At 40.9% G+C, this 17,738-nt stretch overlaps 1 protein-coding gene across 1 annotated transcript; it reads left to right on the plus strand.

Moving 5' to 3' along the window:
* On the plus strand, window positions 1–11,528 carry lhx4 (LIM homeobox 4; the record flags this gene model as incomplete). Its single annotated transcript, XM_084355983.1, is given in 8 exon segments — window positions 1–50; window positions 52–64; window positions 66–333; window positions 3,962–4,133; window positions 5,837–6,039; window positions 6,592–6,746; window positions 7,583–7,754; window positions 8,606–11,528. Coding segments are annotated over 8 exon segments (1,422 nt in total). The 3' UTR covers window positions 8,995–11,528.
* Between the last annotated feature and the right edge of the window lie 6,210 nt (window positions 11,529–17,738).

Raw genomic sequence — 17,738 nt, forward strand, 5'->3', positions numbered from 1 at the left:
ATGGACCGAGCAGCCTGTCTGATTCACTCCAAAACAGCTCGGCACGGCACGGCACGGACATCATCCCCGGGAATAGAGACCTAACAGGGATAGAGGCTCGACGGGACGGCGAGGGAGCTGCAGCAGAGAGCAGACAGGCCTCAGCATCAGCACCAGCGTACTTTGTTTTCTCCACCAGACAGGACGGGGGAGTGCGGTGCGCCCACCGTGTTGCGGGTGTATGTGCGTGCGTTTGTCTCCGGGTTTGGATCACGATGATGCAAAGTGCGGCGGTCCTGCCGACAGAGAGTCCTGTAAAGAGTTTACCGGAGATCCTCGGAGTGCCACTGCAACGTAAGACATTTTTTTTTTTTTTTTTTTGGTTTTACCTCGTTTTTCTGAGCGCAGCGCGTGCTGCAGGGTTTAGGTACAGTAAGAGAGGAGGATGAGGAGGAGAGGAGGCTGAAGCTCTCAGTCTTCGGCTGTCACGTACAGGCCAGTGATGTGTCATACTGCTTATATTTCAACGCCTTAAATAATACTGATTATTGGCCTCGTGTCCAGTTCATCTCTGCAGACTCACGGGGCTGCAGGCTCGTGCAGAGGACGGCACTTTGGTTATTCATCAGATAATTAGAAGAAAGGAAAATGATTATTTCTGTTGGTTTTTTTAAAAAAAAAGCAACAGGATTTCATTTTACAGTCTGGCCTCAACTTTGCTCCGTCAGGTTGTTGTTGTTGTTGGAGTCTTCAGCTGTTCATTTGTAAACGAGCCTGCATGGTCAAGAGATCAGACGCAGTTGTCATCACCCATCAGACAAACACACTCTGACTGTGATTGACACTCATTACTGAGTCAAATAAACGCCTCGCACACTTTATTTAGTCCTTATCGTCTCTGAATCAAGGCCTGCGCATCAGTTTGTGTTTTGTTTTACATTGTAGTCTCACAATTCATCAAGGATGAGATACAATATTATTTTTTTTAGCTATTTTGCAGCATCTTCTTGCATGTTTTTTATCCACCTTGCAGCATCAAAGGCGAGAATTGCCTTGCATCTGCTCGTGTTAATCTGTGCCAGGCCCCCTTCATAATCTGATCGTGCGATCAAGACAGAAATGCAACGGGATACATCTCTGCTCTGACCCAATTATTTATAGGCGAGTTGGTAAAATGTACAGATGGACCTGAAGTCTAATAGGCAACAAAGTAATCCACAACAAAATGAGATAATTCAGTTCGATAATTACCAGACTGCGCTTTGGTTTCAAAACACTGATAATAAAACGTTTTGCTCCAATTTGGGGTACAAATCCAACATAACATTGCAAAAATAATATTAGGATTTATTTTCTTTGCACCACAATACTGTCGCCTGTTTAGTGTAACTGCAAACACAACTACAGGACAGACAGGGTATTTAAAGGAGAAAAAAGAGACTATATGTGGTCGGCTTATGCTCTTTAATTTTATAAATCGAGGCAGATTAAAAGATTGGATAAAGATCCTGCCACTCAACCCCCTGCAGCCCCAGCAGCATTCATCCTGGATTTAAATCTGGATTATTCCAGGAATAAAAGCAGCAGAGAATTTATTTGAACAATGTTTTATATCAGGGACACACACACACACACACACACACACACACACACACAGACAGAGAGAGAGAGAGAGAGAGAGAGAGAGCTCTGATGACTCAGGGCAATTACACCCCAACACCTCAACCTGCAGGCTATTAGTCTGAGGTATAAAGTGTTTACTTCACGTTTAATTACCACAAATCATTAGACAATTGAGAGTTGGAAAGGCTGCCAGACTGCACTTCTTCTTCTTCTTCTTCTTCTTCTTTTTATATTAAAAAACTGTTAAAGGAGGTGATGGGACTGAAACCAAGATATGAGCCCTCCTGAAAACACGAGGTTAACTCTCTCTCTCTCTCACACACACACACACACACACACACACACACTGAGGCTGGATGCTGGACGCTCTGTCGTTGCCAAGATCGTGCTGCTTTCCTTTCAGCACCACTTCTCCTCCTCGCCCAGCTTCATCCACCCACCACTTATCTCCACATATTTAAAACGCTTCTGATTTCTCCACGTTTACACGAGATGCCGACGTGCACATTCAGGGAGCACATGCTCCTTAAAATAAGGTCTCTGCACGAATTAGCTCACACGTCGAGGTGAAACAAATCCAGTCCAGCCGACAATCCTGTCTTCTGTCTTCTGTCTGTGCAGGAATGCTGCTCTGTTTTTCTTTTGGTGTCGTATCATAACAAATCTGCTATTTTGGTCCATTTAAACGCATTCATTTTTTTAAAAAAAAAGCTAATATAATGCAAAAATATAGCACAAAATGATCACACATCGCCTCCATTTTTAAGATTTGAACGTGCATTTAAAAAAAAAAAAAGATAAAGCGTGTGTGTGCACGCTGCGTGCACGCTGCCTTGACCTCCATGCTGCACAGCCCGGGAGCTTTGTTTTGTGCAGACAGTATGCTGAGATTAAACACGAGGCTCCTCGAGCTGTAGACGATTATTTGTAAAATGTTTTTATCTGGACTGTGAGCAGCCGCAGCTCCTCTGTGTGTGTGCGTGCGTGTGTGTGTGTGTGTGTGTGTGCGTGTGTGCGCGTGTTTAAACAGCCTACTAGTGTTTTTTCTCTGCCCATTTCTCCTCGATATTGATTTTTCATTATCGGATGTCATGTGGATGTTGACTAAGAGAAGCCGCGAAAGAAAAAAAATATGAAACTGCATTATTATTATTTACAGGATAATTTAGATTAAACACGATTTAAGGCAAAAGTGATCGTCAGTGTTGTTTTTTAATGATTAATGGGTTTTTTTCAAAATAACATTAAACACGCATTAGTTTTCACGCATATGCTGGAAATTACACATTTAATAATGATAAAAGACTACAATAAACCATTTCTGTACTGTCACGTGCCAGCGTATAAATAAACAAAATTATGGAATATTGTTGTGTTAATTAAAGGCCCAGTTTTGAGAGGAAATATGCTTTATGTGATAGATGAACATATTGTTTTCTTTAATTTATTCATTTAATTTCGCTTTTTGAAATCAGCTTGTACTAGATTATCAGTGTCGCTGCAGAATTTGGTGATATTAATGCCAATGTCTTTATTATTATTATTATTAATAATAATAATAATAATAATAATAATGATAATAATGTTAATATATAAATGGGAAGGTTAGATACCGTGTGATATCTGCTTTCTGTTTGTGCACACGTGGTCTGCTTCCCACAAAAACGAAATGTAATCTCCGTCTTGACATCTTGACTGCTGACGCTGACGCCCCCATGTAAAGAGATTCAGAGGAACACAACTGGTTAATAAAATTAAGAAAAATCAATGTTGTTGTCATAAAGGGGTGAGTTCAGCACCTTGGACAGAGACGGACAGACTCACGAACAGAAGTAGACAAAAAAATGATGTTTTTCCACGTGGTATCATCTGTTATTTATTGTTTACAAAGCTACATTAAACAACTGTTATGTGTTTTTAAAGGTTAAAAAAAAAGAAGCACCGAGACAATGTGGGTCAAAAATACAAAACAAACAAATACGAATTAAAAAACGAATACATCGGGATTAGCCTCTTCAACTGAAAGACAACAAAGCATTTCCCTTCCATCTTTAAATACACGATACAAATATAATGTAAGAATATTCAGCATTAAATCCAATTACCAGTAAAGATTTAATGTGCAGAAAAGATATGCAGCCATTTTGTCTGAATATGAGAAAATGTGCTTTTTAGGACTAAACATGGCGGCGGTGAAACAAAACAAAAACCCACCTGTTTTTAAGTAGCCTACAAAGTTGAGTTAAATGAATCCTCTCGATACAGGCGCGTATAAAATTGCTCTTATTTTACCTTTTAACAAACACGAAGGCTTGCCTGAGTTTTCCGTGTGTGACCCTGTGCTCCTGTGTCCCCGCAGAGATCCCTCAGTGTGCCGGCTGTAGTCAGCACATCCTGGACAAGTTCATCCTGAAGGTGCTGGACAGACACTGGCACTCCAAGTGCCTCAAGTGCGCCGACTGCCAGACTCCGCTGGCGGACAAATGTTTCTCCCGGGCAGGAAGCGTCTACTGCAAGGAGGATTTCTTCAAGTCAGTGGGCTTTTTTTTCTGCTTCGCCTCCTTACCGCTTTATTTTCACAGGTGCTCGGGATTTCTTTTAAAAGACCCGAGTAGGTTTCTTTGCTTGAAGTGGTGTTGATAAAATCCAGACAAGCGGATCGCACCCAGAAAAAGTAATATTTTGCTCAGTTTCGCCTCTAATTAGGTCGGTGTGAGACGAAAAGTGACTGATTCTGACGGAAATATATTTTGGAATAATTCGGCTATATTTGATAATTACAAAGCAGCTTATAGGTTTATATTAGACTATGTCTGGTTAAACATTTGCTAACAACATTAGCCTAACTGGCTACATAGTTAGCTTACTCGTGTAGAAGTTGCTGTTAATATATTAGCATAAATCCAGTGTTTCTCGTTTAGCCATATTTTAATGTTTAGGATTTTTTTTTTACAGTCGCCTTTTCATTTATTGGAAAGTTAAGCTGTATTATAATAAAATAAAATAATGAATTCAATTGACACCTTTTTTTGTACAGAAAGGTTTTTATCAACTTCCTTTTATTTTTTAAACCGAAACATTAAATGTTCAATCTTTGGGTGAACTATTATTAATTGTCCGGTTTAAATGTATTATTCTTTTTATCTGATTGTTAATCTGATTTGGATTAATCAGAGATTAATCAAGATTTATTTATAAATTGATGTCATTATTCACATTTAACTGGCAGTTTTGTTCAGGTGCCATTATTAGAGAAAACTTACAAAATAAGAGCTCACCAAACTCCTTTTCTTTCTTTCTTTCTTTCTTTCTTTCTTTCTTTCTTTCATTAAAACGATTTGATTTCTGAGGCATTACAGAAGAAAATTGAGTTTGACTTTTATCCAAAACAGGATCAGCAGATCCAGGCTTTTTACTAAATCATGTTTGAAAGGTCTTAATGCTCAAAGCTTGAATGAGACCTAAAGAGCTCCAGAGTCTCACTGAGAGCTAACTGTGTTAGCCGACCCAGGGGACAGCAGGGGGGCGTTTGCATGTTCAAACTGTGGTCGAGCGACGCATGTGACTGGAGACAACACACATGCAGAAACACAGAAATACACACACGCTCGTAGACACACAGATTCAGTGGTGTATGCGTCCCAGTAGTGATTTGGAGGCTTCACCTTGCTCTTTTTATTTCTGTGGGTTGGTTGTGTGATTTAAAGCCTCTCCTGAGTCAGTGTTTTATTGGTTCTCCTTAGGGTGTGTTTACTGTGAGCACCCCTCCTCCTCCTCCTCCTCTTCCTCTTTTCCCTTTTCTTCCTCTTCCTTTACCTCCTCCTCCTCCTTAGCTCTCAGTACTTCATCTGCAAACACATAAACATGCAAACACGTACACACACACACACACACACACACACACACACTCACACAGACGTATTCACACACACACACATCACACACACAGTGCATTGATCCTCTCCATCCATCAGCCTGTGGACAGGTCTATCGTTAACAGAAATGCATTCCAGTGCTGATTTTTCCTTCTACAACAGCTGGAGCGTCTATTAATACAGACACTGTGCCATAATTCTTGGCTGCAGTTGAAGAAATAGCTGTCTAGCATGTGAAATTTTAATCAGGATTGGTCTCACAGTCTCCTGTAAAGTGGGTAGAAATAGGAGAAGGTTGCCAGCTGGTGTTTTGTGTAAAAATTTCTAACCGCAGCTCTCTTCTTCATGCTTTCCTGCAGACGTTTTGGAACAAAATGTGCATCATGCCAACAGGGGATCCCTCCGACGCAGGTTGTGCGGAAGGCGCAGGACTTTGTGTATCACCTGCACTGCTTTGCCTGCATCATGTGCAGCCGACAACTGGCCACCGGGGACGAGTTTTACCTCATGGAGGACGGGAGGCTGGTGTGCAAGGTGGATTATGAGACGGCAAAACAAAACGGTAGGTCTGCATAACTCTAAAATATTAAGCATTTGCTGATACTCGATAAAATCAAGTCAATTTAGAAGAAGAATATCCATTGAAAAGATTTGTTTCAACAATAGTGACTCATTTTTGTCAAACACTGCCCGTGTGATTCAGCGTTGAACAGCTCCTGCTTCATTTAACTCCATCAGGATCACAGTGCAATGCAGTGAAATGACTTCTGACTGTGGATCTATGTTGTTTGTTGTCTGGGTGTGGATGCTGTCTCTCTCCCTCCATCCCTTCTGAGATTTCCATGCATCTCTGATTGATTATGTAAAGTGAAGCAATGCTCTTATACGGTGCGGCCCCAATAACTCCGTTCCTGTGGCACTCCGGCTGGGTAGATTTATGTCCTCTGCTGTGGGAGTGGGACAGATGCACAAGGACAATAATACACTTCCATACATGACCATTCACTTCATTTAACACACGTGTACTCCACACAGGGGCCGAAGGGGCACAGCCTGTTAAGGCAACATGACAAATGTAAGAAGGAGTCGCTCACACTTGTAATGATGTTTTCAGATGATTCAGAGGCGGGGACCAAGCGACCGAGGACCACCATCACGGCCAAGCAGCTAGAGACCCTCAAAAGTGCCTATAAAAACTCGCCGAAGCCGGCACGCCACGTCAGAGAGCAGCTGTCCTCGGAGACGGGGCTGGACATGAGAGTAGTGCAGGTAGAGGGTTTGGTCTTTTCTTATATTCCTGCAAAAAGCTCCCTGTTGTCTCCAACTTGTGCAAAATGCTGGTTTTCCACTACAGCAAAAAGATCATCATCATGATTTGAGCATCTATAAACTAGCTACTGTTTTTAATAATCAAGCTCATAAATGTAAAGTGAGCACTTGGGCCTTTATTATCAGGGTTTTGAAGAGCTATTAAGATCGTGTTTAATCAACAAGACGATACAAAGTCATGATACAAACAACTCGCAACTTAAGACTTAATAATATACTGATTTTGATGTAAAGAAATTTAATGTTTGTTTTTGAGCCTCTTTTTAGTATTTCTTACAGCAGTTTTCTTGGTTTTTCTGTTTATTTATTATTGACTTATGAATCGTTCTGCAACACCATTTTGAACATTGTTTTTTTCTTGTTTATTATGATGGGCTAATGTAGACCAAATTAGTTATGATCTACATCTACCATGTTTTCCAATGTAAAAGACATTTTAAACTGCACATCTGTTTTGTAAAAATGCATAATGTTTTGATTAAAACAAGATGGTTTGAAATGTTTAAGATTTGAAATGTCATGAAAACATTGAATAAGTCAAATTACATTTTTCTATTATCATTATTATTATTATTATTATTATTATTATTATTATTATTATTATTAGCTGGAGTATTTAAGGTACAATAAATTATTCTGGAGAAAGATTGTTGACATTAAACCTCATCCCAAGGTCATCTTTGGATTGGTGTATACTTTGCACCTTTAATTGTTTTGAATAATTACAATCTAAAATTTTATTTTCACTTAATAATAATTACGATTTTCTCTGTCAGGTGTGGTTCCAGAACCGGCGAGCAAAGGAAAAGCGTCTGAAGAAAGATGCAGGTCGACATCGCTGGACTCAGTTTTATAAAAGTGTCAAACGCAGCCGAGGGGGAACTAAAGTGGAGAAGGAAAGCTCTGCCGATGACGCCGGACTCAGTGACAGTGAACTGAGCTTCAGAGGTACGTATTGTATGGAGGACTTCAACCGAGCACATATCTATTATTGCTTAAGAGAGATTTTCCTGAAAGGGAATTGTCAGACATGCTGTCGTGCTAATGGGATTAAGGGACCCTACAAGCTGCTAAATGACACGGTTCTGAGTGCAGCGGCGATTGAATGCGTCTTTGTGGCATTTCATTTGTTTTCCTGCGTTGCTGTTGTTGGCAAACCCAAAACGGCATTCTCATTTAACATTCCTCTCACACCTCCCCGCCGCCGCTGACGCATCCTCCTGCCTCCGTTTGTCGCCATGATGGAACTTATTGGGAAAGAGAGAGGGTCCTTAGTGGGATGCAAACGACATTTTAGACATCCCTATGTTATTTAATGTTTGCAAACCCCATTTTGGGTAGTCATAAAAGTCCTCAAGCCACTTTTAAAAAGAAGGCCATTTTTATGAGAAATGAAAACATGGTGACAGAAACTCTATAAAGCATGTGAGGCTTTTAGTCAATTAGAGAGAAAGCGCTTTGGGGCTTTGTTGTTATTGAAGCCACCCGGGGGAGGGATTGAGATGGAAACAAATATTTTGTGCCGCAGTAATTGCACACATACAGACTTCCTTTGTTACAGATGAACATAATGCGCATCATTTCTCACCAACAAAACTCAAATGCTTATTAAATACTTCAGCATCCACTTACTGTACCTTCGTGAAATCCACATAATGTTGCCACAATAAATCTCACTCATAAAAGCACTTAACTGTATTGAAATATAACAACTATATAATGCTCTTGCAGCTGACAGCGCTGTTGATGTGTCAAAGTTTTTACACCCCTCGTGCTAAGTGCTGTTATCTCCTCCACAGATGACCAGGTCCTTTCAGATCTCGGCCACGGCAATGGGCTTTATGGGAGTGTCGGTGACGTGTCCAACAGTGCGGTGCTGAACGGCAGCTTCTCTGTCGATGCAGCGGGACAACCCTACCACGATATCCGAGCAGGCAGCCCCTATGGTCTCCCTCAGTCGCCCTCCTCCATCACTTCTCTGCCCAGCCACACCCCTCTCCTCAACAACCTGGGCTTCAGCATGGACAGTCTCGTGGTGCAGGGCGGGCCGGGCGGCGTGGGACAGGCCCTGAGGGCCATGGCAGGCGGCCCGACCTCAGACCTCTCCACAGGCAGCAGTACAGGATACCCTGACTTCCCCACCAGCCCCGCCTCATGGCTGGACGAGATGGACCATTCCCAGTTTTGAGTCTCGTAGAAGATTGCTGTGGGGATACAACAAAACAGACTCAAAAGGCTTTTTACATTTCTTTCTATCGCCCTCCAAGACTGGTATGTTTTGTGACTTTGGGTGAAGAGGAGAAGGAAGAGAAAAAGTGTGACTCTTAGTCCCTCAGCAGTCGTATCGATGAGATAACTCAAGATGTGCAGTCCGGATAAAAGCAGTGAAGAACAACCTCCACACCGCTGAATGTTCAATCTCAACATTGTATCATACAATTTTTTGTCATCACCAGACTTTATTTTGTTCTTTCACTCTGAAAATGAAACTGGATTTCCAGCAAGTCAGTGGATTTTGCTCACAGGGGAGGTGATATTGTCTCACCCCCTCCAAAATAAACCATCCCTGTCTCATAACAGCTACAACAATAGGGCTACAATCTAGATCAAAGTCCCTATGAGACCCAGGAGGCACCTGCATGCTTCTTGACTGATATCGAGTAGGACTGCTGTCTGGCCATATCAAAGCCTTTTACATTGGCGATGCACTTTACTCTCCTCTTCTTTTTCTACACATGTGGACAGGAATGCAGACAGAGGAAGAGAGAAAAAGAGGAGGGACATATGCACAAGGCAAAAACACAGTGTTTCATTGGGGAGAGAAATTTACAAGAACAGTGGCACAAGTGCGAATTTTGAACCATGCTGACGTTTTTTAATGTATTGCTGAAGCTTACAAGTTATTAGGAAGTAGATGGCCGTTGGTCTGTCTGTCCGTCTGTCCGTCCCTCTGTCCGTAGAAACCGATGTCTCCTCTGTTTGAGTGAGGGCGAACACTGTTTGCTACACAGCAGGTCTCTCTTCTATATTTATAGGTGCTTGACTTGTTCTTGTCTGTGTAAAAGCTGTCTGAGAGCGGACGTCCGTCAGTATTAAATTATCTGTTTCCAGACAACGAAGCTTATGTGTTGGAGGACAGTCAAGAAGTTTGGAGAAAATCAACTCGAACCATTCAAGTAATTTATCACACATCTAAATTATTGATTTATTTTTTTGAATGCACAGATGTAAGACAAGGATAAAACAAATTTATAAAAACATGCAGATTCCTTTGCAGATGTTATTGAGCAAATAAAAAAGTAAACATTTATTTGGCATTTAAACCATCAAGTATTATCAGGGGCGCTGATAAAAAAATTGCTTTGTGTTGGCTCTTGTGTTTCCTCAGTCTGATCCATGCTTCTCCTGGTAATCTACTCAGTCCAGCAGAGCTCTGGCTTTGCCTGCTATCAACCTACTTACTGACCCCCAGATGTGTTGTCAGTCTGTTCTCCCCCTGCCTGGCCTCCGTGTCGGAGGGATTACCGCAGAGCCCCCCACAATCAGGGCTGATACTCTGCTGCAGCTTCAGTGCTAGCATGACTGCTGGGCTGATACGTTTCTTACACTTCTACTACATCTTAACGCCCCCACCACAATGCAGATAGAAGACTGATTGACTTAAAGTTCAACCCCTGGGTCTGATTCCCTTTAAATGCAGACGTTCTTTAAGCTGTTATACTTTGATTTGACCTGTTGAACATGTCAAAACCAATGTTTTTGAACTGAGAGACAGTTTGCTTGAGAACACATCCTTACTCCTCTTCTTGTTTTGCCAATCGAAGAAAATAGCTTTTAATTTTTTGGGTCACCTTTAATGTGAAAAATTGCCAAGTCCTTTTAAACCCGAGCGTCCTATTCAAGAGCCAGAAAGCAAATCAACAAACAGAAAGTGACACTATTAAGAAAAATCTGGAAACACTTTAGATTTCAGCCCGCAAATTACAGCATACTTATCTAGTAAATAGTTGGTTTTAATGAAATACATACTGTCTAACTACACTGGGATTAATATGTAAGTACAGTAGAAGAAGACAAGACTTTAGGGAATGAGTGGGTTTGTGTTTAAGAGGAACTTACATCACTTAAATTTGACTTTTTTGAATTTTAAAGTTCAAATATACTTTGGGAAAAAATTTAAAAGGTTTTAAAATATGAAGTGTGGTTTACATCGTTGTTGTTGCCAGGTAAAAAACATTTGTTTACATGACCAGGCTGTAGTAAAAGATCTCTGGAGGGTATCCTGTAATTATTTAATATGTGACAGGTTAATTTAAAAAGTACTTACGGTAAATGCAAATCTTTTACCCACTTATTCTTTCTTCTCTTGTTTACATACAAAGTGTTTCATTGGTACCACTTATGTACAAAACATTAGAGTAATTTGCGGGCTATGATTTAAAGTGTTTGGTGAGAATCATACAGAAACATGTTACCACAACAGTTTTGTTAAGTCTGTGTTGCCTCAGAAGTTTGCATCTAAATTGTTGTAAATTTTGTACAGTTTGAAAACGTGTTGATCGTCTTGTTTCATGAGCGCTATTTATTATTATTGCCATGTGTCTTTGAAAAAGATGTAAAAGAGAGCACTGAATTTATTCATTTATGCCTTCTGTGTAATGGTATGAACCGTGTACAGTCAAATCTATATGAGGAAAATAAAGCTGAATTGTCTTTGGGTTACCCCTCGACTGCTTTTCTCTTTAACAGAGCGGGCCTGCAGTGATGAATGTGAGAGTTAAGATTTTCAGCTGAACTTTGTTTTCAATATATCAAAAGAAAAATATCTGCTGTAGGTGTTTTTATTATTTTGCCTTATCGAAACCCTCTTAGAGCGAGTTAACCCGCAAATTCATTTACCCATTGAGAGCATTTACCACACACTTAGGCCTCTATTCAATTGTGGAGATCCATTTAGTACCACCAACAGACAGTGGTCAGTCAGTTAACAGTGATTGATGCCGCTTTCCTCTCTCGCTCTCGGGGTGGGGGTGACAAGAAAGATACATGAAGAGAGAGAAGAAAGAGAGAAAAAAATAAAACAAGTGGGGAAACAGATGCCCGGCTGTACTCACTGATCCTCTCAGTGCTAAAGAGACACAGCGGCAGATTGCAGCGCTGCGCTGTCAAATCTATCCTTAATCCCTGTGCTGTTAACTAATTGTAGAGTGCTTTGTGAAATATAGGCAAATATGCTTTGTGGTCAGGCAAAGAGGGAATATGGCCCATATGCAGGCAGTTAGCTTGTATGACAATAAGTCAAGCTGGTAAGAAGGCTATATGCAGGGCTGTAGCCGGGATTTTTAACCACCGGGGTCATGAGTCCTATTTCCCACATGCAAACCACACAATAACAACCAAATGTCTTCTATACATTTTATCTCCATTATCGATGGTCTAAAGCCTCCTCTGACACTAAGTTTCTGGTGGAGAAATACAAAATACTTTTATGCTAATATTTGTTTTTAATTTAAAAGCATGCTAGCAGCTCTGGTGAGGCTGTACTGGCACTATATGCTGACACCAGCCTGCTAACATGCTCATGATCACAATGCTCGCATGTTAATGTTAGCATGACTAGTTACCATGTTCATCAACCTAGTCTACAGTGTTAGCATGCTAACATTAGCTGTTAGCATTCAACACAAAGCACAAATGAGGCTGATGGGATTTTGAATAGTTTTTGATTAAAAAAAAGTATTGAACAAAAAAACATGACTCGATGACAACTGATGGAGATGAAAAGTTGGGGGGTCACCAATGTTAGTCGCCAGTCAGTCTCACTCAGCGGATGTAGACTACTGTCAGGCAGTTATATTAGGCCACGTTCTCCTCTCTCCTACAATCTGTGTGTTACTGTAGAAACCTACGGAAGCCCTACAGGGCCATGCTTTCATACATTTTATTTCCTCCGTTTTCCCATCATAACGAGTTAATTTCATTTGTTTTCTCGAGATCTCAAGTTATTATCTTGAAATAACAACTGCCGTTTTCCCGAGATAACGGGATAATTTTCTTGAGATCTTGAGAAAACGAAACTTTGTTTTCCCGAGATAACGATATAAATAATTAGAGATCTCGAGATAATGACTATGATATGATAGGCCTGAGATTATGGAGACGCCCGGGACCTCATAGCTGGTCAGCTATGTAGTTAACGATGACATCAGGCTCACTTAGATTGCGCCGCCGATATAGCTGAAAAACGGCAGTTGTTATTTCAAGATAATAACTCGAGATCTCGAGAAAACAAATGAAATTAACTTGTTATCACTGGAAAACGGAGGAAATAAAATGTATGAATGCATGGCCCTTTAGGGCTTCCGTAGAAACCTACACACCGATAATGAAAAGTTATTTTAACACTAACCCGTTGCTAATGATGTGAACCTAAACAAGCTAGCTGCTCTTACCTTTTCTTTTACAGGTATTTAGTCATTTTAATGCCAGGGCTCGCCTCCCCACATGCAAAACAAGTTCCCTACCACTGTCTTGCAGGAGCACCCTAGCTGAATCCTGGGTGAAGCCCTGTCCAAGGTGATTGGGTTTGGTTTAAAGAAATACAAACAAGACAGAGCAAATTTTCTCCTATACCAGAAAAATAACTGGTGCAGACAGAGATCTGTAACACAGGGTTACATCACTAAGTGAAAGTTTGTTTACACAAACAATTCCTCCTGAGGGGGACATGGATATGTGTAACTCATGAAACAGTTATTGAGATGTTTCCTTCTGAACCAAAGTGGTGGACTGACCCACCAGTCACACACCAAAAACCACCACTGGTAAACCTGCAATTAGGAGTTAAGATGCTGACTATTAACCACAATATCACAGGTTCACATCCAGCTGAGGGCTTTTTTTCATTAACTTCCTTAAATTTTCCTACTACGGGCTGTCTACATTTAAAATACCCCCAAAAGAATTTTAAAAAACAACCATGTATATTTTGTAGTATGAGAAATCCTGCTCACGTCACCAAAACCTCTATATTTCTATAAAGAACATGGAGGACATGACCTCCGCTATGGTCCTGACCCTGTGTGTGTGGCTGCTCAGTCTGCCACTGTTCTTAGCTGCAGTTGCTGCACTGCTAAAACCTCTCAGGTCACAGTGGATTTATTCCCTGTAACTATGGTGTTGGCTAACTATGCATAGAATTATAATGAAATTACACCACAGTGTACATCTGTATGAAACTCATTTGTATGCAGCATCGTGCAGCACTTGTCTGAGAGCAGGCCAACCTAACCCAAACTTAAGTGTTATCGATTCCTTTGTGTTTTAGCTATTCCTGTTACATTATAAAAACAAAAAGCAAAGAGTCAGCCTGGTGGGAGTTTGCACGTTTGCATAAAACGCTACAAATTGAGCTGATTTTTATTTAAGCATTGATTGGCTGGGCTATGGGCAATAATGGATAGGCTCTAATAGTACTGCCTTACAAAGATAAAAAGCCACACAGACAGTTAGGATAATTTACACGCCACTTACAGCACTAGTATACAAATAAATCTGCGGAAACTCCACCACTGTTGCTTTTGCGAAGATGACAAACACAAGCACAAATGCCATTATCATTGATCGCAAGGCTTTTATTACAAACTTCCTGCAGGAAACAGTTTTTTTTCTGTCAGAAGCAAAAGGGAATAAATTAACATGCAAATTAGACAGGATTTGTTGTGGACCCAAAGTCAATCTCGCAGCATCAAGACAGGGCATTTTTCTCCCCAAATGACTCCACCCGGCCTGCGGTGAACAATGATCCGCAGGATGACTGAGTGATCCTTAAAGAGGGGCTGGAGTCAAACAGAGGCCTCTCAATGACACCCTCAAGGTTGTGAGCTCAATGCTGTTTTAATGTGAAACTGGGCTGTTTCCACTCAATAATTACCCTGCTGCACATATTGCATAGATGACAGGTAAGCAAAGGAGGAGGGTTCATGACCCCAAGGAAACCAAGACAAATACTGTAGTGATGATGATACGTTTGTTGTATTGGGAGCCTGGGTCTCTGGTGGATTTCATGTATGTATGTGAGCTCAAACCAGACTCTTCGGGTCTTCCGCGTTGGTGGAGAAAGGAGAATAAATGCTTGTTCATCACCATAAACTACATATAAAGCTTTGGAGCTGAGCCTTGAGTCACACACACACACACACACACACACACACACACACACACACACACACACACACACACACGGTCCTGGACACCAGTGACTGAGCCTCTGATATTAGAGTTTCAGCAGCAGAGGGATTTCTGCTTACTGTTCGGTTCCCAGCCACGCTGCTCAGGGTGGGTGTGGGGGTGCTGCAGCGTAAAGACAGGATGGGGGGGAAAGGGTGGAGGTGTGTGTGTGTGTGTGTTGGGGGGGCGTTGCATTAAGAGCTGGCCAAAGCAACGACATGGTATTGCTTTTACAGGAGAGAGAAAGGAGCAGAGAGGTAAACGAAGAGAGAGGCAGTGTGCAGGAGGACGGTGAGAGAAAGATAAAAAGGGGGAGTGATGAGAGCGGGAAGGAGGAGAGATGGGGGAGTCCTCTGGAGGAACACACACACACATACACACACACACACACATTGATGTTGGCCTGATGGAGAAGCTACCAAATGCAGTTAAAAGACTTTTAATGCCAAACATCCTAAATGGCATCCTGACTAATTTTGTTGTGATGTTAAACTATTTAGTTGTGTTCATTTGTTGTGTAAAATGTGGTGTACTGTCGCTTATTTGCATCTTAAAATGTTCACTATAAAGAATAATAAGGAATAAAAAGCTCCACGTGAATGTCCTCCTAAATATTGCGCAATAACAGTATAAAGTTGCACAAAATGGAAGCACTCAAACGAAGTACTAGTACCTCAAAACTCTACTCAACTTGACTACTTGAGTACATGTAGTTTATTACTTTTCACCTCTGAAAAATGCATAAATATTCAGACCGGCTTAACAATATTGGGTCTGTGGGGGGGAGGTGAGTGTGTGAGTCTGCGGTTTGGAGAGGGAAGGAGCTGCAGTGTCAAAAGTGAAAAGCTCAGAGGAAAATTGAAGCCCCATAATGGAAGCATAATGGGCTTAGTGTCAGAGTCTCGCAGACGAGCCGGGGGGGAAGCTCTACTGCCGTCACCCTCTCTTACCTCAAGCCAGCGTAACGGGGTTTCGGAAGCAACGAGGAGACAACAGCGGGCCCCAAACAGGCTTTAGAGATACACCAACAGCCTAATGGCCGGATGTGGATGGAATTCATAACAATAAGATGGTCACTGGTTGTCTCTTTGTGGGATTGTAGCGCACCATGTCTCAGACTCAGGTTGAATACTCAAAAGGTTTCCTCTCAACTCATGTAGGGGTTCCTCCTCAAAATTCATGAGGGCAGACTCAGAAAATGTCATTGAGGAAGGCTGCATGGCTGGAGTCTACGAAAGTAAATGATGATACTTTTTGGACATAAAAAAGCAAAAAAAAAAAAAAAACTCTTCTCTCATGCGATTTGTGCAGGAGGGAAGGACAGGACATGGATGCAGATATAGCCATTATGTGGGGAGTTTTTAATTCACCTCATGTGTAGCACAGCTCACTTGCATCTCAATTCACCACAGCAACTGTACAACAGCTGTCAGGACAAGAATTGAATTTGAAGCGGTGTCCCTGGTGATGACTACCAATGCCGCATAGACCATCTTCTGCTGTCATTGATCTGTGAGTGACTGACAGGCTGCAACCGGACATGTTCAGACGGTTATCTAACGCCTTGTGTCAAGGCAGATTTAAGTAAAACACTGAGGAATGAGGGCAGGCGTGGAGCAAGGGAGTGTGTTAGAGAGTGAAGGATTAAGCTTTGTCCACACTGCTGTGTACAAAATGTGCATTTGTATCTTCATAGAGCTGTAGTTAAGATCCAGGATCCAGATTTAGTGTATTCTCATCTGGTGCAGTGTGTGTGTGAGCTGAGGCAGAGAATGTGCTGATCGGGGGGCTTGAGGAGGAGTAAAGCAGATTTGGACTCAGACCATGTGTTGGCTATTTTTGGAGAACATCCAGATCTCTCCTATATGACATAATACTACACAGGCAGGTTGTAGTGTCCAGTGTTGTGTGTACAGTGAAGATGGGCCAGTTAATAAGTGGAGTGTGGTGAGAGCAGTGTCAGGCGCCAAAACAAGTTGTTTCATTTATAAACACCAATATACCAAAGTTTTGCAACAAATACATGTAAATATTTTTAATGGACAGTATGTATATATATATATATATATATATATATATATATATATATATATATATATATATATATATATATGCACATACTGTACATACAGACATACACATGTTTTTACAAGGGATGTGTGTGACTAGTTGATTAATGTTGCTACCCTCGCTAAACAGTTAAATCTATTATTATATTTTATTAATATAGACATTTAAATTACATATTGACAAAATTTGCACTTAACGTCACATCTTCCTAGTCAAATGTTTCTTTATGAAAAATGAGCAACTGTTACTAATGTAATCAATGCTAGTTAACTGTTTCGTCAGGTATTTTTTCAGACAATGTTTGACCTTACAAAAAATAAGCTATTTTACGAAAAACAAAATGGATACCTGTTTTTTTTTTAAAATGATTATTTGAACACAATGACACACAAAACAATGTACTGAATGATGAACTGACCTAGCTGCTTATAGGGCTGTGTTTTTTTTTTCTTTCTATATCTCTTTTTTCTATTCCTCCCTCTTTTCCTTTTTTATTATGTACATATAAATGTATTTTGTTGGTGCTGTTGTTTCTGTATATTGCAATGCTGGGCATTGCTCTTGTTCAGATTATGTACTTTTATTGTTCTCTTTCTTGAAAAAGGCAGAGTTGAAAGATGTTTGACCTTACAG

The sequence above is a fragment of the Pagrus pagrus genome (genome assembly GCF_965226575.1).
Source record: "Pagrus pagrus genome assembly, chromosome: 6".
In the NCBI taxonomy this organism is placed as follows: Eukaryota; Metazoa; Chordata; class Actinopteri; order Spariformes; family Sparidae; genus Pagrus; species Pagrus pagrus.